This window comes from Hakea prostrata, chromosome 5 (genome assembly GCF_041222555.1).
Source record: "Hakea prostrata isolate BN-2017 chromosome 5, UWA_Hpros_2, whole genome shotgun sequence".
Classification (NCBI taxonomy): domain Eukaryota; kingdom Viridiplantae; phylum Streptophyta; class Magnoliopsida; order Proteales; family Proteaceae; genus Hakea; species Hakea prostrata.
The window spans coordinates 55541310-55563748 of NC_142604.1; the positions used below are offsets into that span (position 1 = coordinate 55541310).

At 37.0% G+C, this 22439-nt stretch overlaps 3 protein-coding genes across 4 annotated transcripts; 2 read left to right on the forward strand and 1 right to left on the reverse strand.

Moving 5' to 3' along the window:
* The first annotated feature begins 5080 nt into the window (after nt 1–5080).
* LOC149016670 (cysteine-rich receptor-like protein kinase 25) lies at nt 5081–9463 on the forward strand. 2 transcript variants are annotated; one of them, XM_089154743.1, is made up of 7 exons: nt 5081–5922; nt 6042–6203; nt 6837–6958; nt 7106–7316; nt 7703–7937; nt 8273–8414; nt 8730–9463. In XM_089154743.1, exons 1-7 carry the CDS (start codon nt 5094–5096, stop codon nt 9060–9062), a joined length of 2034 nt encoding a protein of 677 aa, XP_089010869.1. In that variant the 5' UTR covers nt 5081–5093; the 3' UTR covers nt 9063–9463. The 2 variants fall into 2 exon arrangements, with proteins under 2 accessions (XP_089010869.1, XP_089010868.1); XM_089154742.1 differs by having other exon boundaries at nt 6837–7316.
* Nucleotides 9464–13298: 3835 nt separating this feature from the next.
* Nucleotides 13299–15431, forward strand: LOC149016671 (Pentatricopeptide repeat (PPR) superfamily protein). Its single transcript, XM_089154744.1, has one exon. The coding sequence runs from the start codon at nt 13365–13367 to the stop codon at nt 14907–14909; it is 1545 nt and encodes a 514-aa protein (XP_089010870.1). The 5' UTR covers nt 13299–13364; the 3' UTR covers nt 14910–15431.
* A 35-nt stretch (nt 15432–15466) lies between these two features.
* On the reverse strand, nt 15467–20187 carry LOC149016672 (receptor homology region, transmembrane domain- and RING domain-containing protein 2-like). The gene is made up of 5 exons (XM_089154745.1): nt 19775–20187; nt 19217–19417; nt 18803–19033; nt 17566–17970; nt 15467–16940 (listed from the first exon to the last, which is right to left on the reverse strand). Exons 2-5 carry the CDS (start codon nt 19389–19391, stop codon nt 16375–16377), a joined length of 1377 nt encoding a protein of 458 aa, XP_089010871.1. The 5' UTR covers nt 19392–19417; nt 19775–20187; the 3' UTR covers nt 15467–16374.
* Between the last annotated feature and the right edge of the window lie 2252 nt (nt 20188–22439).

Here is a 22439-nt window from a genome sequence, read left to right on the forward strand (position 1 = left end):
CTTCTGCCACTTCCATAGGGTTTTTGTTTTCCTTTCTAAAGAGCAAGTTGTTCCTAGCCAGCCATATGTACCAACATATGAAGATACACAAACTATAGAACTTGGGTCTATACTCTCTTCCAGCCTTCCTATACTTCTCAAGGTAGAGCTAGCCTTGGTTCTTTTAGAAACTTTCTTTTCGTTTTCTATCAAAAGTCCCAAATGGTTATTAATTTGGGTTCTTCTCCTTTAGTCTTAGTTAGCAAATACCAGATCTTTATCCCATCTCACGCCCTTCTCTCTCAAGTCAATTGTTTAAGATATTCACCCTGTCACGACTAAATTTGAAGGTTGTAAGATTTTTATGCATCTAGGGATGCTAATATAGTAGCATATGTCCTAGCAAGGAAGGTCCTATCAGTTTTTGATTGGACAAATTGATCTTAATCTTCTACATGATTGTTAAGAGCTTTGCTTGGTCGAGCTTCAAGTAATCAATGGTTTACCTAAGATCAAGTACTCCTTTTTCAGATTCGAGTCCAATCAATTTGGTGTAATGCACAAGAAGTTCGTGATCTTCTCCCTCCTCTGTCTCCTGAGCATGGTTTGAAGTATCGGTATCGAGTATCGTATCGGTTAGGTGATTTTAAGAGATGTATAGTCCTGTATCGATTATTGTATCGCTTTGGCTAATGTATTTTAGTGTAATTCAACAGAGAGACGTATCGAGATGTATCGTATTAGCTAGTATCATATGGTATCGTGGGATACTTTAGACCTTGCTCTTGAGCCTTTAAGTCTCCCTATCCTTGTGACTAGGTGGATGTTGACAAAAAAAAGAAGTTTTGTTCCACGTATTTGATCATTTGATTAATTTGTATGATAAAAGAAGAGTTTTTTTACGTGTGGATTTCTTTAGTAGACCATAAACTAATGTCGAGTCCCTTTAGTGTAATATTTTATGTGTGGGTCCCAACTATTTATAAAATATTATGTTTAAATCCCTCTAGGATTCCTTTGATTACATTTGCACTCCCTATGTTTCAAATTATTTGGCTTTCTTCTCAAACCTATTTTCACTTTCATACGAAAAAAGGAAAATCGATGAGGGGAGGGTGAAGATCAAGAAAACTAAGTTTTAAATATATTTTCAAAATTTTCTCGCGTGTAAGAAGATTCAACAACAACAAATATGTTTTTTTTTTTTTTTTTTTTTTTTGAATTTAAAACTACGTATTAGGCATAAACGGATGTTTGTAATAGAAAAAGAAATTCAAGGGGTGTAAACATAATACTTTGCAAATATAAAGAGTATATATGTACATTGCTATATAGGACTATATTTATACCCAAAATCATGAATGCTAATTAATGTCATAGTTATGCTCACCACTTAAATATAAGGGTGTCAATTGCATACCCAAAATCATTTAATCGTATCGAACCATGCTGTCTTAGATTGCACCATACCGCGCACCGTTCAAAATTTTGTACGGTACGTATTGAAACCAAATTTCTTTAGTACGGTTTCGGTTTCAGATACTCATATCATTGATATGTATCGAAACTATACCAAATTGGTACTGTACCAAATTGAGAGATATAAATATAATTTTACAATTAAAACATTTTACCTTTACCTTATTCCTAATTCGTTGTTTCAGTTTTTCGTTTCGACATTCACCATCTTCTTAGATTTACTTGCTTTGTTTTTGTTAACGTCAGATTCTATCGATTGTTTGATCGCAATTTTATTAGGTTCTTAACAAACGAATAACAAAAGTGACATGGATTCATTCGTACAAAAATTGTACTACATTAGATACCGTGTTTAAACTGTTTTTCCGCATCGACTTAATACTGAAATCGTACCGAACCGATTTTTGTAAATACCGAAACCGTTCAGTATAAATTCAGTATAGTATGGTTATGATTTTCGATATTCAAAGTTGATATCGTACCAATTGACACCCTTACTTAAATATAGGACCATTGATAACTGCCCCTCAACCCCTTTCGAAATATAGTATTTCATTCATCGTTTACTGGCCAATAGCACATAGGACATGTGTTTTATTGGATTTAACGACAGATAATGAATCTAAACCCTATTTGTATGGGGTGAGCATCAGTTATAAGGTGACCCATCATTTGGAATCTCTACCCCCAAATTAAGGGATGGGATTTATTATCTGGACCACTCTTGCTTGTTTCAATCTAATTTATTTAACCTAATATTGATGTCTAATTACAAGGTCAACCTCTAAGAGCCACGAATATTGCCATGCAATTGCATTTGAAAATAAACTAATAAATTTTTTTTTTCCGTATTAAAAGAACTAATAGATTATGTACACACGATTTAGATTGTATTAACCATACTCTAAGAGCCAGGAATATTGCCATGCAATTTCATTTGAAAATGAACTAATAATTTTTTTTTTTCATATGAAAAAGACTAATAAATTCTGTACACATGACATAGATTATATTAACAGTGCTCTAAAAGTCAAGAATATTGCCATGCAATTTCATTTGAAGATGAACTAATAATTCTTTTTTTCCTGTAAATGAAAAGAACTAATAGATTATGTACACACAACCTAGATTATGTTAACCGTGCTCGTGCTCTAAGAGTCAGGAATATTGCCACACAATTTCATTTGAAAATAAACTAATAAATTTTTTTTTCCGTAAGTGAAAAGAACTAATAGATTATGTACACACCACCTAAATTATATTAACTTTGCTCTAAGAGTTTAGGAATATTGCCATGCAATTTCATTTGAAAATGAAATAATAATTTTTTTTTTTTTGTAAATGAAATGAACTAATAGATTATGTACACAACCTAGATTTGTAAAGTATTATATATACATCTCATGAGATTCTTTGTATTACATTTTCACCCCCTCCCCCAGGCCCTCGTGTTTCAAATTATACATTAACGGTGCTCTTATTGTCAGAATAATATAGTTAAGTGATGTATCAATAGTTACTGCATTTTCAAAATTCACATGTTGTTCTTCTTTAACACTCAAATTTATTTCGACTAAGAGGTGAAGGTGAAGAACAACAATAGTCGATTCTTTTATATATATATATATTATTTCTTTCTCATTTGTAAGAAGATTTAGAAAGGGTAAATACGTTTTTTTTCTATTTAATATTAACCATATAAAGTATAAAGGGATGTTTATAATCAAAAATAGTTCAGGGATGAAAACATAATAGTTTGCAAGTTCTAGTTAGGGTCACTATTTCTATATGATGTAAAAACCCCCCCCCTTATTATTTTTTAATTATTTTTAAATAGTAATTTCTTTTGGATAGCATTGGTCCTTCTTTTAATTATATATTAAGAATAGAATATATGAATATATATATATATATATATATATTCATTGTTTACTATCAAGACACAGAATTCATGTTTTTGGAATTAGCAACATGTCATAAATCCAAATCTCTATTTGTAATCGAGGTGCGCGAATACTGGCCAGGATGAATCTCAGACAAAAAAAAAAAAAAATCTCTATTTGTATGACACGCATGACTCATGATTTACGCATGACTCATGATTTTTACGCCCCACCATTTGAAATATCTACCCAATTATTTTTCAACAAATAAATATCTACTCCAAATTAATGGATGAAATTTGTTGTTGGATTACTCTACCTGATTTTACTCTAATTTATTGTATCTAAGTATTGAAATTCATGTCCAAGGTCAATATTTTAATCTAATTTGTTCTATCTAGTACTGAAGACTCACTCTTACCATGCATTTTTCAACTCTTTAGAAAATATTTCACCAAAAACTCTTTACAAAATATAGTAGCACTAGCAAATAGGACATGGAACTTGTGGTTTTGGAATCTACTTGTATGACATTACTGACCATTTGTTTTAGGTGGCCCACCATTTGAAATATCTAACCCAAATTAATGAATGAAATTTGTTTTTGCAATATTCTTGCTTATTTTGATCTAATTTATTTTATTTAGTATTTTTTTTTTGTCAGAGGTTCATCCAAGCCAGCTTTCACGCACCTCGATTATATTTTCAAAAGGACCTTTGTCATTCGCAAAGGTCGAAACCATGACTTCTCCACTGAGAAGTATGGATCTTACCACTCTACCAACCCTGCATTGATGGGAATGCTAGTAACAACAAAAGTTGTTGCGTCTAAAAGTAGTTCAGGCTGTTCAGCAACTTGTCTAGAGCTAAAATCAATCAGAGATACATTGTTTTTATCCAAATTAACTAACTTGCTTCGACTTCAAGTCAACTCAAATTGTAGATCAGTTGTCTCAGCACTTCAAGGCCAAGAGCATTGCCAAGATTGGATCCATCTGTGTCGGAGAGGATATTTACAGTTTTGTTATAATCATCTTCTTATTTTTTGGCTCAAGGAGCAAAATAGTACTCTCTTTATTGTATAGATTTCCTTACTACCTCTAGAAAAATTAATTTAAGACCTAATATAATTCACCCTTATTCAAGGAAATAGAAGAATAAAGTTTCATGTTCAAAGTCAACGGTCTTTTTTCTTAAGGGTCAACATTTTGAAAGTCTAAGTAACTCAAGACACTTGGCAGAATTGAACTTTAGTCTTAAATGCATAGGAAAGTCCTATGAGATACATGACTGATTGATGTGAGATTTCGATTGAGATTTCAATTTTGACCATTGATTACTTAACTATCAAAATTGAAATTCATACAAAAATCTTGTTGTTCTTATTGTCAAGGCTAGATTTGAGTCTTGTGTTTTTGAGCATATTCCTAGATTGATAAACTTAATAGTCGATAACTTAGCTGGGAGGGCTATGTCCGCTAAGAGCGCAACTTTGGTTGAAAGATCTTTGTTTCCTTTCTTTTTCGGCTCAATAAAATCTCTTTAAATAAATAAAAAAAAATGAAAAGAAAAGAAAAAGGTGGTCCATTTTACCAAGCAATTTCATTTGAAAAAAAAAATAATGAAAAACACGCTAACGCGTTGACTATTGACGGTCAACAAGAGGAGTGTTTGACTTATTTACCAGTTTCCTTTTTTAAAGTGTCATTTCCGTTCTCTACTCTTCAAAGTCTCTCTCCTCCTCATCTAACCATGCGTCGTGTTCTGGCATCAAATGCCAACTCCACCATTATCTTCTCTGCAATTCTTGCTTTGTTGCTTCAGATCCCTTCAATCTCGGTAGCCGAGGATCCTTCAATCTGGTCGTGTTACAATTCCGACAACTATACTTCCGGCAGCCAATTCGAAACTAATCTCAACCAAACCTTCGCTTCTCTGTACTCAAACACTCCCTTAACTCGTTTCAACACCACCATTTCCGGCAATGCTCCCAACCTTGTGTATGGTCTCTTCCAGTGCAGAGGAGATTCCACACAAGATGAGTGCCGGAGCTGTGTCAACACTTCTGCAACTGAAATCGTTCGACGTTGTCCTAATCGAAAACAAGGATCGATACGTTATTGGGGTTGTGTCTTGCGCTTCTCGGACTCGGACTTTTTCGGCAAAATCGACGGCCAAAGCCCCATAATGTACTACTACACATTGGATAATGTCACAGATGTGACTCTCTTTAACGAGAAGGTTGGAGGATTAATGGATTATTTGTCGAATACTGCTGCTGAAAGCCCTTCAAGATTCGCAACTGGAAGGAACAGCTCTGTCAACGTTTTTCAATCTATATATGGGATGTTGCAGTGCACGAGCGACTTGTCGAGCAGTGACTGCTACGGTTGCCTGCGAAACATAATTGCAGACATTCCAAGTTGTTGTAATTGGAGATCGGGGGGGAATGTTTATACAGTTAGCTGCTTCTTAAGGTATGATTCTTATTCCTTCTTTGCCTTATTGTCTCCGCCTCCGCCGTCCTCAATACAAGCTTCTCCGCCGGCTGTTGATGCTGGGGGCACCAATACGACACAAGGTAAAGGCTATCGTTCTCTTTCACTCTTCTCTCTCTGATTTTCTCTCTTAGATTACCATTGATGGGCCATGAGTAGCATCCCTAACTACCAATTTCAAGAACAACTTCTGTGTTTGCAGGGAAAGGGATAAGTACATCCACCATTGTTATTATTAGTACTGTAGTTCCAGCGGTTATAGTTGTTGTCTCTTATGTATGTTGTTGTAAGAAGAGGAAGCTAAAGAGTGAAGATGATGGTGAGCAACTATGTTTTAGGAGGAAGCTAAAGAGTGAAGATGATGGTGAGCAACTATGTTTTAGATATTTATTGTCTTCTATATTTTATATTGGTTTCCATATCTTCAAGGACATTTTTTTGAAGCTAAAAACCTTAAAAGTGGATTAATTTCATTAGATCATGGTGACAGTGGGAAGAACCAGATGGAGATGTGTAGGGAAAGCATTAAAAATACCAATTGAAAGTAGCTCTGGTGAAACATTTGATTGAGCTTTGGCTAACTACTATCCTTTGCTAATCCCAACTAAATGGAGTTGGTTACACAAGTCTTTTGCCCTATTTGAAGCCATACTAGAAATGAGATACAAGGCTTAAGCTATGCATACCCTTTTTGACCATGTCTCCTAATGTTATCTTAGGTTTATCACTAGTTCTTCTAATTCCTTCATTCTAGATTAAATCAGTTCTTTGTATAGGGGCACTTAAAAGCCTGTGTTGAATGTGGCTGTGCCACCTTAATGGGTTTTCTCGTAGTTATTCTCAGACCGGCACTAATATGTTGATCATTTACCATATCTTCTTAGTTTTGCCGCTCATCCATTTTAGCATCCTCATTTCTGCATTATATTTGGCAAATATTGATTTTTTTTTTTTTTTTTTTTCCTTTCGGTGGTGGTGTGTGGGGGATCCATTTAAGGTCTAGGTGATGTTAGCATGGTGCAGTCCTTCCAGTTTGACTTCGAAACAATACGAGCTGCCACAGCCGATTTTTCTGACTTGAATAAGCTTGGACAAGGTGGATTTGGTCCCGTTTACAAGGTAATGATACAAAATTGTGATACAAAGTCTACAAGAATTTTTTTACATTTACAGTTTAAAGTTGCATATCAATTTTTGAAGATGGTTGTAGATCATCCATACGAGTATACACTTTTGCTAGTATCCCCTAATAGAAATGGAGTACAGGGTAAGCTTTTGAGTGGACAAGAAATTGCTGTGAAGAGGCTTTCTGGAAATTCTACACAAGGTGAAAAAGAATTTAAGAATGAAGTGGTCTTAGTGGCCAAGTTGCAGCATAGGAATCTCGTTAGGCTCCTTGGCTTCAGCTTACAAGGAAAAGAAAAGCTTCTGATCTATGAGTTCTTGCCAAATACAAGCCTCGATCACTTCATATTTGGTTAGACGCTGTTTCTGCTTCTCTTTTCAATTGTATTTCTTTCTATTTTCTCAAGATTATTGGCTGCAGAAAGATTAAAAGTATTATCCCTTTTATCTGATGCAAAGTAGTATGCTGATAAGATGTCTGGCTGGAGAAGAGTACCTCTGATTTTACAAAAGATAACCAATGTGGAACCTTTCATATTTCCTTTTCAAATATATCTCTACATCCGTTATTTTATGTACAAAGCTTCATTATGAGAACCAATTCAATTTAATGATTCGTAAACCGAATATGTGGTTGTCATGATTATTTTAGAAACTGCATATGGAACTGTTATGAGTATTTGGAAACTGCATTCATACCTGAATCCTAATTTGATCTTTTTCTGCATGAACATGTAGATCCAATCAAATGCACCCTACTGAACTGGGAAAAGCGTTATAAAATCATATGCGGCATTGCTCGAGGGCTTCTCTATCTTCATGAAGATTCTCAACTTAGGATTATACATCGAGATCTCAAAGCCAGCAATGTTTTGTTAGATGAGGAAATGAACCCAAAAATTTCAGATTTTGGTATGGCAAAGCTTTTTGTCATCGACCAAACTCAAAATACGAATAGGATTGTCGGAACATAGTAAGTGTAAATTTCATGATCCTATTATTGATCTTAATCATCACTCTAGAATTTATGAGATAAACTACACATTGGCCAAACATTCTTTAGATATCTTTGATGGAGGTAAATAGGTGTTTCTTCTTCTTCTTCTTCTTTTTTATTTGTAGACATTCTTGCACTCCCCTAGGCTCAAATTTTTTGAAGTTTATCATGTTGCATTTTATTTAGTTCTGTGTTAATAGAGTAGTAGGTTTGTATTTCATTTTTGTCGAATATCCCATTTCATTGACCATGAAATAAAAAATAAAAAATTCCTTTTACTGTTATAACTAACGGATTGAGATGCAATGCAGTGGATATATGGCTCCAGAGTATGCATTACATGGGTTCTTCTCAGTTAAGTCAGATGTCTATAGTTTTGGTGTCTTACTTCTGGAAATTGTGAGTGGAAGGAAGAGTCTCAGTCAAGAGCACAATGAGGACCTTCTTTGCTATGTGAGTATGAACTGTAGATGTAAAATAGTTACTTCATAAGGAGTTCAGTCAGGGAAGCTGAAAGTGCACCAGAGGTGGCAATAGACTTCCCACAGTGATTTTGAAGTCTAAGAGTTTTGAGACACCAGGGTGTAAAAGAAAATGCATAGCAATAGTTGAGTGACTTAAAGTCCCCCTCTCAAGGTATAAAGACAGGGATTCTAAAAATGGAATTGTGATGCCGATCAGAATTGGCCTGCATATTATGCAATTTTTTTTTGCTTTTCAGAAAGAAAACCTATTTCTTTATTTGCTTATGTTGATAAATTCTTTTAGGCATGGAGACATTGGAAGGAGAACACGGCCTTGGAGTTTATAGATGCAACTTTGAGAGGGAATTGTTCAATAAGAGAAGTAATGCGGTGCATTCACATTGGACTGTTATGTGTTCAAGAAGAAGTAGCTGACAGACCTACCATGGCATCAGTTAATCTCATGTTCAGCAGCTCATCTCTCACTCTCCAAATACCAGCATCACCTGCCCATTTTGGTTATGACAGAAATGACCTTGAAAACTCTTCATCACTGAATTACTCAAGTTCATCCACATCTAAGCCCAAACCAATGTCTATCAATGGTGCATCTATTACAGAGCTTCACCCTCGGTGAGATACAAAGGAAAAGTAGTCCACAAGAGTTGAAATCACATATTGTTATCACAGAATTGTTCTTATGGTAGCTATTCAGAAACACAAGAGGGCTTATGATTTTTTTGGAGGTCAGCAAGACAGAACTGAACTGCTTATTTTGATAACTTTTATACCTGCCAAAAGGTTGGGAGAATGTATGGTAGTAACATTGTCATATATGAACAGAAACAAATGAGGTACATGATTATACCATTAGTATTGAAGTTCATGTCTAAGGTCAACATTTTATTCTAATTTGTTGTATCCAGTATTGAAGACTTTGGACTCTTACCATACATTTCAACTCTTTAAAAAATATTTCACCAAGAACTCTTTACAAAATACAATATTTCTTTCATCGTTTATTTAGCATATAGGACATAAAACACGTATTTTTGGATTTAGCAGCATGTAATGATGAATCTCCTTTTGAAGTCAACATTTTTTTTTTTATTTCTTGAAGGGTCAACATTCTGAGAGTTGGGAGACTCTGGACTCAATTTCATTTGAAAAAGAACTTACTAAAAACACGTTAACGAGTTTACTAGCCTAAGTGAGAGATTGTAAAGTTTATCCTAAGCAATATATGGGCTTGGATTAATTATTGGGATTAATAATTGATGGGGGTCTCAATTTATCGGGCTGATACACTTCCATTAGGTTTGAGATAGGCCAAACCGGTCAATTGTGGAATTGGACTAGGGGTTAGGATTGCTATTATAAATAGCTATGATGGGGTCTTTCCAATCCCTTAAGTTCTTTTGTTTTCTTCTCTCTTCACAAAAAAAATGTACAATAGAAAAGACGAGAAGATTGGAGAAGATTTTGTCACTCTGCAGATTTGACATTCAAGGTTTGGATTAATTTTCTTTAACATACGTTTGGTGTAAGGTAATGCCCGATACTTTCTAAATATCATAGTGTATTTTAGTTCTTGTATGATTTTTAATTGATTAGGGTTTTGGGGAAAATCGTAGAAGTTCTAACAAAGAGATTATCCAAATGTGTTATCAGATTTAGCATGTGTGGTGCCTGATACGGAGATGAGTTTCTTTGACTCCAGAGAGCACAATATGCTCTACAGTCCTTAGCATCATTTCTTGTAAAGTCTTTCGGTAATAGGGTGGTCTAACATTTCATAAAGAGATTCTACTTTCAAATGCATTTTAATGCTTTAGTACCAATGAGGGTAATTTGGTCCATTGAATTTGTAGTAACAAATAAAATTAAGGCAGTTGAGATTGATAGCAGCTATTACAAGATAATAAGTGTGATATCCCTCACTCGACCCTAACTTGATTGTATTGTAGGTCTAGAACCCAAGAGAGCTAGTGCGATTATGTTATGGATGTCACACCCTACCCAGCCTCATTCAAACTTATCCAAATATTTGTGGGGTTTGATATACTACAAGATTTAGTTCATAGCCTATCCATAGCCACGTAACACTATAATATAATCCAATAGCAAATGGCTAAAAATGTATCAAATATCAAAGTTATTACAGTCATCCAAAGTGTTAAACAAAGTTAATCCAAGTCATAATTAGAGTTTAAAAGAATGAAAATGATTAACAGTGGAAGTCTAAATGGTATTAAGAAAGGTGTAGAGTATTCAACAGTGTTGCCTAACAATACGATAAATAATGTATAATAATGAAATCAAGGCAACAATGTCTTCATAAAATCTCCCCAGAGTTTCAAAATGACTGGACTCCATAGGAGCAGTCCGAACAATGACATGACTCTCTGTTCACCTCAATGTCCTCTCTTGCCAGTTCTTCATAGGACTCTACTGGCGGCGAACTCTCCAGGTAAATGGTGTCCTCATAACTTGCAACATAATCTAAGAAGAATATATATAGTAGAGTGAGTTCTATAGAACTCAATGATGTCAACATAAACAGACATCGTGCATCCATCACACACATCAATATGCAATATAAATATATTGAGATAATAAATGAATTATGCAAATATGTTTGTAAATTCTAACAAGTGTAGTCTCTATGGTAGACATGCATTAAGTTATAATACTAGCCTCCTCTGAGAGGTCTTGTCACTCTCCCTTAAGGATTAGTTACCTCTATTGGGAATATGTGGCAATGGGATTAAGTCACATCATACTGTGGGTCAAGGATTAGTTCTCTACTCTCTCACCAACACCATTTGGTGTAAGTATTGTATTGGCACGTGTTAAGGATAAATCTAACCCAATGCAAAGTCATATATGTCTCATGCTACATGTGATTCAGATGCATTCCCTCATGCCTAGTGCCCTTTTGGTTCTAGTATCTTCTCACATAGGGATGTTGTTTTCCATGAAAATCACACATCATGCTGTACTAACATCTCGTAACCTTATGGTTGTCCACATATGCATAGGCAGATGCCCTCTTGGCTTCTTCACGAAATCACACATCATTCTGAATGACAACAGGACTCAGCGACTGTCAATCACGAGTCACTTAGCTTCAATACCCATGCCTAATGGATAGTAGTACTCATTAGGGTTACTAATAGATGCAATCTAGACACCTACTGTGTGAAATCCTCTGGATTTTAACCCTTTAACCCATGGTTTTAGGACCGCAAACCCGGAACTCGAATAGGAGACAATTGTGGTTCATTCAAGTTGAGCCCGAAGGTTCAGAAATGGACCCCATGGTAGTGGATCCTAATGATGATTCTACCACTCTCCTAGAGTTTAAGAGGAGAGAGAAAGTCAATCATAAAGGCATTAAAAAGAGATTTTGGCACGTCCGAAAACCGATGAAGGAGAATCCAAACGACAAGGTAAATATATCTAAACGTAGGTCTTTGAAAGACCTTTCTTTCAAATAAAAATTCATCAGAATCAGACCTGGTTGAGGGGTCAAGCAAGGGCTGGTTAGCAGCATTGATTCAACCGCCCATGCCTAGTTAAGGGCAGTTTTCGAAAAATGGGTTTAAAAACCCTATTTTATGCCTCCACTCATCATAAAGCGTATTTTTTATTGCTAGAGTGGGGCTGAGGGTTTGGGAGAAGAGAAAACCAACGGAGATTGTGGATTCCATAGGCACTTGCTACACTTGCAGTTGACCCTTTACACTGGACGATGCTCTGTGCTTCCTTAGTGAGGATTAAGCATAATTAGTGCCACATGTAGCGCTAGCTAGTAGAAACCAAGACTCGCCAGCAGGACATGTATCGGTGATTGAGGGACCGGGATTATTGCATAGGCCACAGGAAGTGTCGAACCCTTGACCTCTTCACTAAGAAGTGTCGATCATTATCAACTAGTCTTGTAACTTGTTTTCTTTTATATTGGTTTACATCACTCCAATATTAAGTGATTCTTAAGAATCAATGTACGTATGATTTGCTTCATTGGTAGTCTTGAAGCTATTCTCTATGTTGAAGAACAACATTTGGCTTTGAAAATATTTTAAGCTCTTACTTACAATTTTGACCTTGTAAATGAATAATAATAATAATAAATAAATGTATTCTCTCATATCCAGATGAATCATCTTTTTTTATTTGGGGTATTGGTGCTTTTTTTAATACTGGAAGTGAAATGTCGTCCGCAAGGGTCAAGCCCAAGACCTCTCCACTGAGAAGTATGAATCTTTACCAACCAACCCTGCATTGGCCCAAATAGATCATCTTGAACCAAACTTTCACCATCTTTGCATCCCCACCCTTTAAAAGAAATTGAGGTTCATCTAGGTTAGGTTTTACGCATTTCAACTGTATCTCCAGAGGGGTAGCTAAGTTGTAAACATAACACATGGGTTTGGTTAGGTTTTACGCATTTCAACTGTATCTCCAGAGGGGTAGCTAAGTTGTAAACATAACACATGGTTTTGCCCTTGATTTCAAAAATATTTCAACTGATCTTACTCTTATATTATGAGGTGTTAGTCTTCGTCAACTGAGCCAAATCTTAGCCTTGAAGTTAGATACTCATTGAGTCAGTTTATGAGAGTTAAAAATAGCGCAAGACCTTATGCGAGAGGATGATCTAGATCCTCTGTGTCTAGGCAGGGTGTGCGTTTGCTCGGACAATACCCTGTCCGAGGTACAGCTGCACCCACCCAGATACCATCATCTGGATGAATGTCCATACGCACACCCTGTCCAAATGCAGAGGATCTGCGTGCTAGGCGGGGAAGTATTATAGAAGGGCAAATGGTCTTTTACAAAGGGAAAGGAGAGGCTGAGATGTTCTGATCCTGGAATCCCTATTGAATTGTTATGGTGACGATGCAACCCCAATCCTTCCAAAAATTTTGAATCCATGTTCGTTAGGTTTTTTAGCCCAACGACTTATCTGTGTTGCCCGCCAAGGTACTCCATAGGAAAATTTTCATTCTCTTCCGTCAATCACCAATGTCAATCCCTCCTCAAGGCTTGTTCTTGCATGCAAGAGCTAGCCCAGATTCACGCTCATCTCTGCACCAGTGGGTTTCTCTCCGATGGGTTTCTTATCAGTGAAATCCTGCGATTTTCTTCGCTGTCGCCATCAGGAAGCCTAGATTACGCACGATCACTTCTCTTTCATTCCCCTGATACTATCCCATCTTCGTGCTGGAACCATGTTATTAGGGGTTATGTCGGAAAAGATTGTCCCAGAGAAGCTATTGCAGTTTTCCTCGATATGCGGAGGCGAGGAGGAAGACCCAATAAACTCACCTTCCCCTTTCTTCTTAAGGCGTGCGCTCGTCTCTCGGCTCTTTCCGAGGGGAGGCAAATACAAGCAGAGGTAATCAAGAATGGAGTTGATTCGGATGTCTATGTTCAAAACTCGTTAATTCATTTTTATGGTTGTTGTCATGAGATTTCGAATGCACGTTATGTGTTTGATAGAATGCTTGTGAGAACAGTCGTCTCTTGGAATGCCATTATCTGCGCATATGTTGAAAGATCCCAATTTGATGATTCTATTGGTCTTTTTGCCGAGATGAGACTTAATGGGATTATACCAGATGAGGCTTCCATGGTTGTCTTGCTCTCTGCTTGTGCTGAGCTTGGGAACCTGAACTTGGGGAAGTGGGCACATTGTCAAGCCATAGAAACTGGGTTGTTAATAAATTGTCGACTGGGTACAGCTCTTGTTGACATGTATGCTAAGTGTGGTAATGTAAGTTACGCCGGCCTAATGTTCGAGAGAATGCTCGACAGAAACGTGTGGACATGGAGTGCCATGATCTCGGGGTTGGCTCATCATGGTTTGGCAAAGGAAGCCCTTGATCTTTTTCTTGAGATGAGTAAGCGACCAATTAAGCCTAATTATGTGACTTTCCTTGGGGTCCTCTGTGCGTGTAGCCATGCAGGTTTAGTGGATGATGGATTGAGGTTCTTTCATGACATGAAACATGTGCATGGCATTGAACCAAAGATGACACATTATGGTGCCATGGTCGATATTTTAGCCCGTGCAGGTCATCTTACAGAGGCTTATAAGTTTATTCTGCAGATGCCTGTTGATCCTGATCCTGTTGTATGGAGGACATTGCTCAGTGCTTGCAGCAGCCATGACCCCAGTGGTAGTACTGGGATTCTGGAGAAGGTTAGAAACAAGTTACTTAAGTTGGAACCCAGGAGAAGTGGGAATTTTGTGATAGTTGCGAACCTCTATGCAGAAGTAGGGCTGTGGAAGGAAGCATCAGATATCAGGAGGACGATGAGGGTTAGCGGAATTAAGAAGATGGCAGGAGAGAGTTGCATTCAAATAGGTGGTTGTATCCATAAATTTTTTTCAGGGGTTGATTCCTTGGTCGACCATGAGAGAATTTACTGGTTGCTTCATGGATTGTACTTGCACATGAAGATGGTTGACTGAACTTCCCAGATATCAAGTTCCTGCCATAACATATAACATGCTAGTATGGTGTTCTTGATCGAATGATGCACAAAAGACCTCGATGTAACAGTAAGGTTGCTGGTTGCTCCATTATAACTTATTGATTGCAGGATCAAGGTGAAGAATGGTCTCTCCACAAAGCACAGGGAAAGGCCGCAAGCCTGGAAACATGCCACATCTAATCCACTAGAAATCTGAGTGTTGAAAAGGTGTGGGGTGTGCATAGAAATGGATGTTCCGAAATTTTGCACCTAATACGTATTACTTTCACCCCTTGACCTGCCTTATATGACATCTCTGTAAGCCAGATCAGCATCAGTATAACACTGAAGACATCGACCAACAGTTAGAATTTTACATTCACATTTATATCCATTTAAGAGAACTCATGCTATAAAAGAATGTCTTGAAATTGTTTGGATTTGTGTGAACTAAATCCATCTGAGTATAATTAGGTACAAATCTATGATTATGCTATTCGACCAAATTCAATCTCCAGGTATGTCAGTTGCTGCGTATGTCTCCCCTTCTGTACCTTAGGCTCAAAGGTTCTGGAAGCACATCTTCATGATGTTTTACATGGTTTCGGTTTCTCCTAAATGGGGTATGAAGCTCTGGCTTCTGCATGCACAGTTGCATTTATCCAGAAGTCCTTAATTTTGGAGCTGCTACTGATAATGCCCCTACAACATCCATTCAAAAATCTAGCATCGGTTTAATACAAACTAGCAAACTCCCAGGGCTACATAAACATATCAATCTTCATTGTTGTTATTTTTCCTCACCTTTTCTCTTTTATTTTTACTTACATAATACAAAGTTCATAAACCCTAGCAACTAAAATCCCTTCCTAGACAAAGCTGACAAAGTTCTCATCTATGAGACTAATGAAAAACTCCACGCAGTTTCAAGAAAACTCATCTTCCATAGATTTCTCAAGGAGTAACATACACTGAGAAATCCCTCAAAGAAGAGATAACTATTATCGGTTTTATGGATAACTGAAAGACTTTTAATGTGGACCAAAAAGAAGGGAAACAGTCAAAATTGAAACCCATAGTGTAACTAGGAAGAGCAGCTCATGACAAGAAAGCCTGCACAATGCCAGAAAAATAATGTGATCTTCAATAACAATCTACGCCTGTTCTGCATCAGAAGAGTACCAATCATCACTTGAAGATGAAACCTTCCTTGAGCCATCAACTGATCTCACCCAAAAAATATACATGTAGTGATTAGAGGTGAAAGGATTGAGGAAACATTCACTTCACAATCTTCTTTGCAGATCTGCAAGTTCCATTCATAAATGCTCTGCAAATAAACTCCGGTTTTCCACTTTGTGTTGAGGCTTGGGAGGCATAATCTTCTTTGCACATTTGCGAGTTCTGTTCATAAACAATCTTCAAATAAACTCAGATTTTCCACTTTGGGTTGAAGCTTTGGATCAACTACTCGGAAGAGAATGAGCAGAGGCAAATGGAGAGAAGCTTGCTGCTGACTCACTACAATGTAGCACATTAGGCTGCTGACTGGATGACCCAAGATAACTTGATGAAGCATTGGAAGGACTTGGAGCATAAGGACACGTATATCTTGAGCTAAGAGAAGAAACTGGCGGGTAGCCCATCGAGTGTGGCAAGACCAGGTAGGAAGTACGAGATCTTTGGGAAGATGCATTCCTGAGATCTGCTAAGCTTCTGCTTGGGGTGAGGGCAGATGAATTGCCATAGGACCTAAAAGAATGATTTACAGGAGTTCCAGAAAAGGAGTGAACATGAGATACTGATGGGGACCTCGACGATGCTGGGGCTATTTGTATGGCAGATGATGACGCAACTGATGATGCTCTGGAGGATGACAATCCCACAGAGGAGGCTGACCTAGATGAAAGTAATGGGGTGCACTCAGATGCTGGAGGCTCACCAGTGCTTGACCTAGCATCACGCTTGCAAACAGGACAAAATGTCCGCCATGCAGTGAGCCAAGAATCTACACAAGCAGCATGGAACTCTGCAGAATTTCCAAAAGCACATGGTTAACTTCATTCAGATATGACAAGCACAATGAAACGTCAATCTTAAGTCTAAATTATAGAAATAGAATTGTGGAGTTTGCATCAAAATGAAAATTCAAAAATCTACACTGCACGGCAAAGACTAATCAAATTACAGATCTCAAGAAAAGAACAATAAAATCCTATATGATGGCTGTTCTAGTTTCAATGGACAAGGTCAAACAAGGAACACTAATTATACGAAAAAAAAAAAAAAAAAAAGAGCAGCAGAGTTCAGGCCAGACAAATGATTCAACATAAAAAAAATATAATTATAAGAACAAAACATTAAATTATAGTCAGGTTTTCAATGTATACACAAACCCTCCCTCCCACCCCCCAAAAAAAAACCAATTAGTCTTTATCTCCAATCTATTACTTTCATCTATATGGGCATCTTGAGCTGTCCAATAGAAGTAAGAATGCTTCCCAAAGTTAAGTTTTCGATCCAATGGTCCAAAGAGTTGAACAAGTATACAACCAATTTATACAAAACGATTTGCAAAGAAGAACCATGGCTTCCCCATTGACCAGAAAAATAAAGTCTAATGTCCAGTAATATTGAGTTCAGTGATTACATACTGTGACGGCATGGTAATATTCTGATCTTCTCACCAGCAACATAGTCCTCAAGGCATATGGCACATGTCATTGAAGTACAGTTATCTTCTAAAACTGATGTGAATATCAGGCTAGGCATAGCTTTCACTAGACGACTGCTCATACCATGGAACTCCCGAACTCGACTAGAATGAGTCCGTTCTCGTCTCACATAACGTCTGCGAACGAAGAAACAAGTAGCCAGTACAATTGACATAGATAGAAGAGAGACAAAAGAGACAACCATGATTGACCATGCTGAATTTTCAAAGGTGGGCAGAATCCAGAGTCCCATGTTGGGAACGCCAGCATACTGTTTGAGTGCTTCCCCCGATGCTTTGGATAGAAACACGGCATCTATTTTGACACCTACCGAACTTCCTTCCACTGCAATTTTTACAGGATAATGGATTAAGAAGGGTGTAGTTTCAATGTAATACAATTTGAATACTCTGAAAATCACATGACATAATAGTGGAAATAGTCTACAGAAGAATAAAATACAATGGTTCCTTCACAAATACACAGGTGCCTCAGTAAGGGGTTCTGTTTAGTCTCTTGCTGGTACTCTGCATCCCGTTTTATACAAATATTGTAAAATTATCGATTTCATGTAGAATCATTCCAGTTGTTCTTTTTTCATGAAGTTGGAAGCATTTCCAGTCCAGGAAGCATCACAACAAGTGAGTCCCATTTCTTCATCTAACCAACCAAAATAAATTTGTTTATCAAATTTGATTTGTTCATAATGGGAGTATATATAGGTCATACATACATTACAGTATCGTCTTCAAAACTAGTTTAAAACCATCCCATGTTTCTAGAGGGATCCTTCAGTCCTTGCATAGTTGACTTCAAGCTAATGGGAGTATATTTAGGTGACAAACACACATACATTACAGGAATGACCTCAATGCTAGTTTAGCACCAGCACCATCCCATATTTCCAAAGGCACCTTTGAATCCATGCATAGTTGACTTCAAGTTGTATCAAGACAATTATATAGCTCCAACCCAGAAGCCATACAGTACGCTTGATTTACTAGCATTCCCTAAATGTCAGACAACTGGAAAAAATAACAGTTGAAAATGGCAAGGCACTTGCAAGAGATTTAAACCCTGGAATATTCCACTAGTACAACAATAGTTGAAGCTTAGAGAACAATTTTGGAGCAAAACTGTAACAGTAAGCAATAGAGAAAGAAAGGTTGCACATTACTTGCAATCAAACCATCACTATCTTCATTGTTGTAGATAATTGCTGCTTTAAACCCAGCGTCTTGTGCCTTTCTAACTTTATCCTCAAATGTACATCCACCTCTAATAATCAACACAAATGAAGCATTTGCACCTTTGCCTCTATCAACTTTATTAGTCAATGGCAAGCAAGCATTTTGGGGCTCAGCCACAAACAAGCTCCCACACTTTCCTGATTCTTTAACCGTCGGAGCTGCATGACCAGGAGAGAAAAAGTACATTATAAATTTGATCAATTGGACACTAATTCCATAAATTCACTACCATTCTAAGCTTAATTTCCTGTAAGAAGATTGTGCAAGAAAATTGCCTGAACAGAGTACAACTTTTTAATCAAATTGAAACCAAAAAGTCTGAGAGAGATCCTTAAGCATACCAAAATTGGCTTCCTGGTCGTCAAACGACAGAGTAACATTGTTCCCCATCAACACCACTTTCGCAGTCGCAGTTGTAATCATCAGAGACAAAATAACATACGATAGAAGGAAAATATACGCCAGCCCCTTAATATGCTGACCCTTTCTTATGCTTCTCCGAGCCATGAAGGTCATTACCAGGTGTGAAGAAAGTAAATAAACTACAAAAACGAAAACCCAAAATTGCATACAATAAGAAAACCAGGAAATTTTTTTTTATCTATCAGTAATAAAGTCAATCCTTCAAATCTTCAGCTACCCATTTGGGCATGCTTCCTGATTTCTTCCACCTATCAACGCAGCACAAAAACCCCAAACCCCAATTTTTTTTCACTTACCCATTTTCAGCACTGATAGAGAAATAACGATAGAAAAGCAATTCATCCAAAAAAACGAAAAAACGATAGAAAACGAAACAGATCTGGAGCAAAACAAAATCAAACATAAAAAATTAACCCAGAATCCCAAAGAAGGGAAAGAATGAGTTTTGGGACAATTGAAGCCAAAAGGGTACATACCTGATTAAACCCAACAAAGGACGGGATTGACGGAAAGAGAAAGCTAAAAACTAATAGAACTGCTACATTCTGGGTATGGAGAGGTTGGCACCAAAACATCAGCTTCCATGCTTCCTCTTGTCTTCCTCCTTCAGCGCGTCCTTTCTGATAATTCCTTCCTTAATTTACTAGTCGCTGAAGATGGTTGGAAACAAACAGATTTTCGACCCCTTTTCCTCGTTTTGATCTGTAAGTTGTGCAAACTCCCGTGACAGCGAGGTTTTGAGGATTGAAATTGCCGTCATTGCGACAAAGCGTTACTGGAATTAAAACTAAACCAAAATAGTAACCAAGTATATTCATAATCTTAGTTAATCGTTCCATGCATATCCTTTCAACACCGTTACACCGCCAAAATAATGCTTGGAAAAACCTTTTTTATATTTTCAGAAATTCTTATTCTTATCAAACAAGGTTTTGTCCTCTCGGCCAGGTTTTGACATGTCAATGTCTTTTTTTTTAATTTCTTTCATTTTCTTTCCTTATTAGACTTTATAGTGAATTTCGTAGAAGAACCCATTTGATTTGAAGTCTTAGATTAACTTTTAGATCAGTTTCGATTTAGATTTAGAGTATCTTGACTTCTTGTTGTCTATCTTGTTTATGTTTGCGTCTTACATTATTGTATGGTCAACTGATTCAACACTTAAAAGAAAACTCATTTATCTTTCATTTTAACTCATGATAATCCTTCCCTAAAAGAAATTGGAACACTATTTTTTTTTTTTTGGTTTGGGTGGCCGGGTGCCTGGTAAGTTTGAGGCCCCTCCCTTGCGTGGGTTCCGACGGGGGCCGTCCGGGGGGGGAGGAGGCCTCCGTGGGGGCAGTCCCGCCCCTTGTTGGGCGGCTTATTGTTGTTGTTGTTGTTGTTGTTGTTGTTTGTTAGATAATTTGACCACCATTAAACCTAGCGATAGGAGCATTTGACACCATATATTAAATATGTCTAATAGCATAATCTTCAAGAGAAGGATATACGTAGTTTAGGGCTAGTATCTATTTTATCAGAAATTTTGGGATTTGACTAACCTTGATCTTGTAGTTTAATCTTTGAATTTTTTTGAACATGACACATTACTAGATGAAGTAAATGATACTTATGTTTGCTTGATGCCAAAGTGCAGCAATCCAGAGACCATACAACAATATGGGCCAATCAATCTCAATAATGTGGCAATGAGAATCATATCAAAGGTGATGCCCTCAGATTGCAACCCCTGCTAACTGGTCTGGTTTCCCCTCTACAATCTACTTTTATCCCTTCTTGAAGCATATCAGATAATATATTTACAGAACATGAAAATTTTCACCATATAAGAAAGAGGAGAAAGAGGAGCAAGGGGAAAGGAAAATTTTTATGAATTAATGTGGATATGCAAAAAGCATATGATTGATTGAATTGGGACTTTGTGGAACAAGTTTTGTTGACATATGGCTTCTCACCAATATGGATGGACAAGGTAATGAAGTGTGCCAGATTGATGGCAAATCCTAATAGGTGGTTCATCCAAAGGGAAAGTGTGAAATCCCCCAAAACTTTAACCCAAAAATCCATATTGTAGGTCCGAAAATTCGGATGTTGGTACAAAGCAACTGTGGGTCATCCAAGCTGAAACCATTGGATTGAATTATGAACCAATGGAAGTAGATGGAGATGATGCTGAGTTGGGAATTCTGTTAAAATTTGAAAGAAGATCCAACTTGGATGTTGATGGATTTGGTAGATGGATCAATAATATAGTGATGACACATATAAAAGGTCTTTGAAACTCTGGTAAGACTCTTCTATAGCATAGAATAAGACTAAGGAAGAGATAGGACATTCAAGGCCTTGAATTCAATCTTGGAACAAAAGAACCAGGCTTCAGGGGAAAAAAGTATTTTTGAAAATTTGATTTTTGAAGCTCTTTTTTAATGATTTTTTATTCTAAAACATGTCATTATGTTCTAAAATAGTCAAAGAACGTCAGAGTTCTTCAAGAGAACCCTCTTTAAGGTGAAGGAAGGTGTGGAAAGCATCCATCAAGAGTTTTGATTGCCATTTCGCTTTCTAAATGGTTAGTACTTTTCATTATAATTCTCTTCTTTTGATTGATTCTTCCTATTGCTAGACCGAATCCTCATTCACTTTGGCTCATCCGTGAATCTTGCAGTTAGATTTCAAAAAAAACCTAATATAGAATTTGTTAGATTTTTTTTTTAATCTCTAAACTAAGTTAAATAATGTTCTAGTATGATTTCAAAACTTTCTAAATAATTTTGGAGTTGTTTTTAGAACCCAAACGGGAAGTTTCCTACTGATCTAAGCCAAATTTGTCCGTAAATAGAAGGCTGGTTGATTGCTCTGGTTGCCCCAGGCGACCCACCCAAGCTTTGGTAGATTCATGGCCAAGTTGATTGCTTTGGTTGCCCTAGGCAACCCACCCATTGCCAAGTTGGTTGTTTGTTTCTCTTTTCAATATCATACTTCTAGGGTTGTTTATAACTTTGAACCAACATGTTAATAGGAATTATTGGGAAGTGTGAACACGCTATTTGACCTAATTTACAATTTACAATTTACAAATCGATAGCAAAGTGAGGACGTTCACTTGCACATAACCATTGTTACATTCTCAATTGCCAT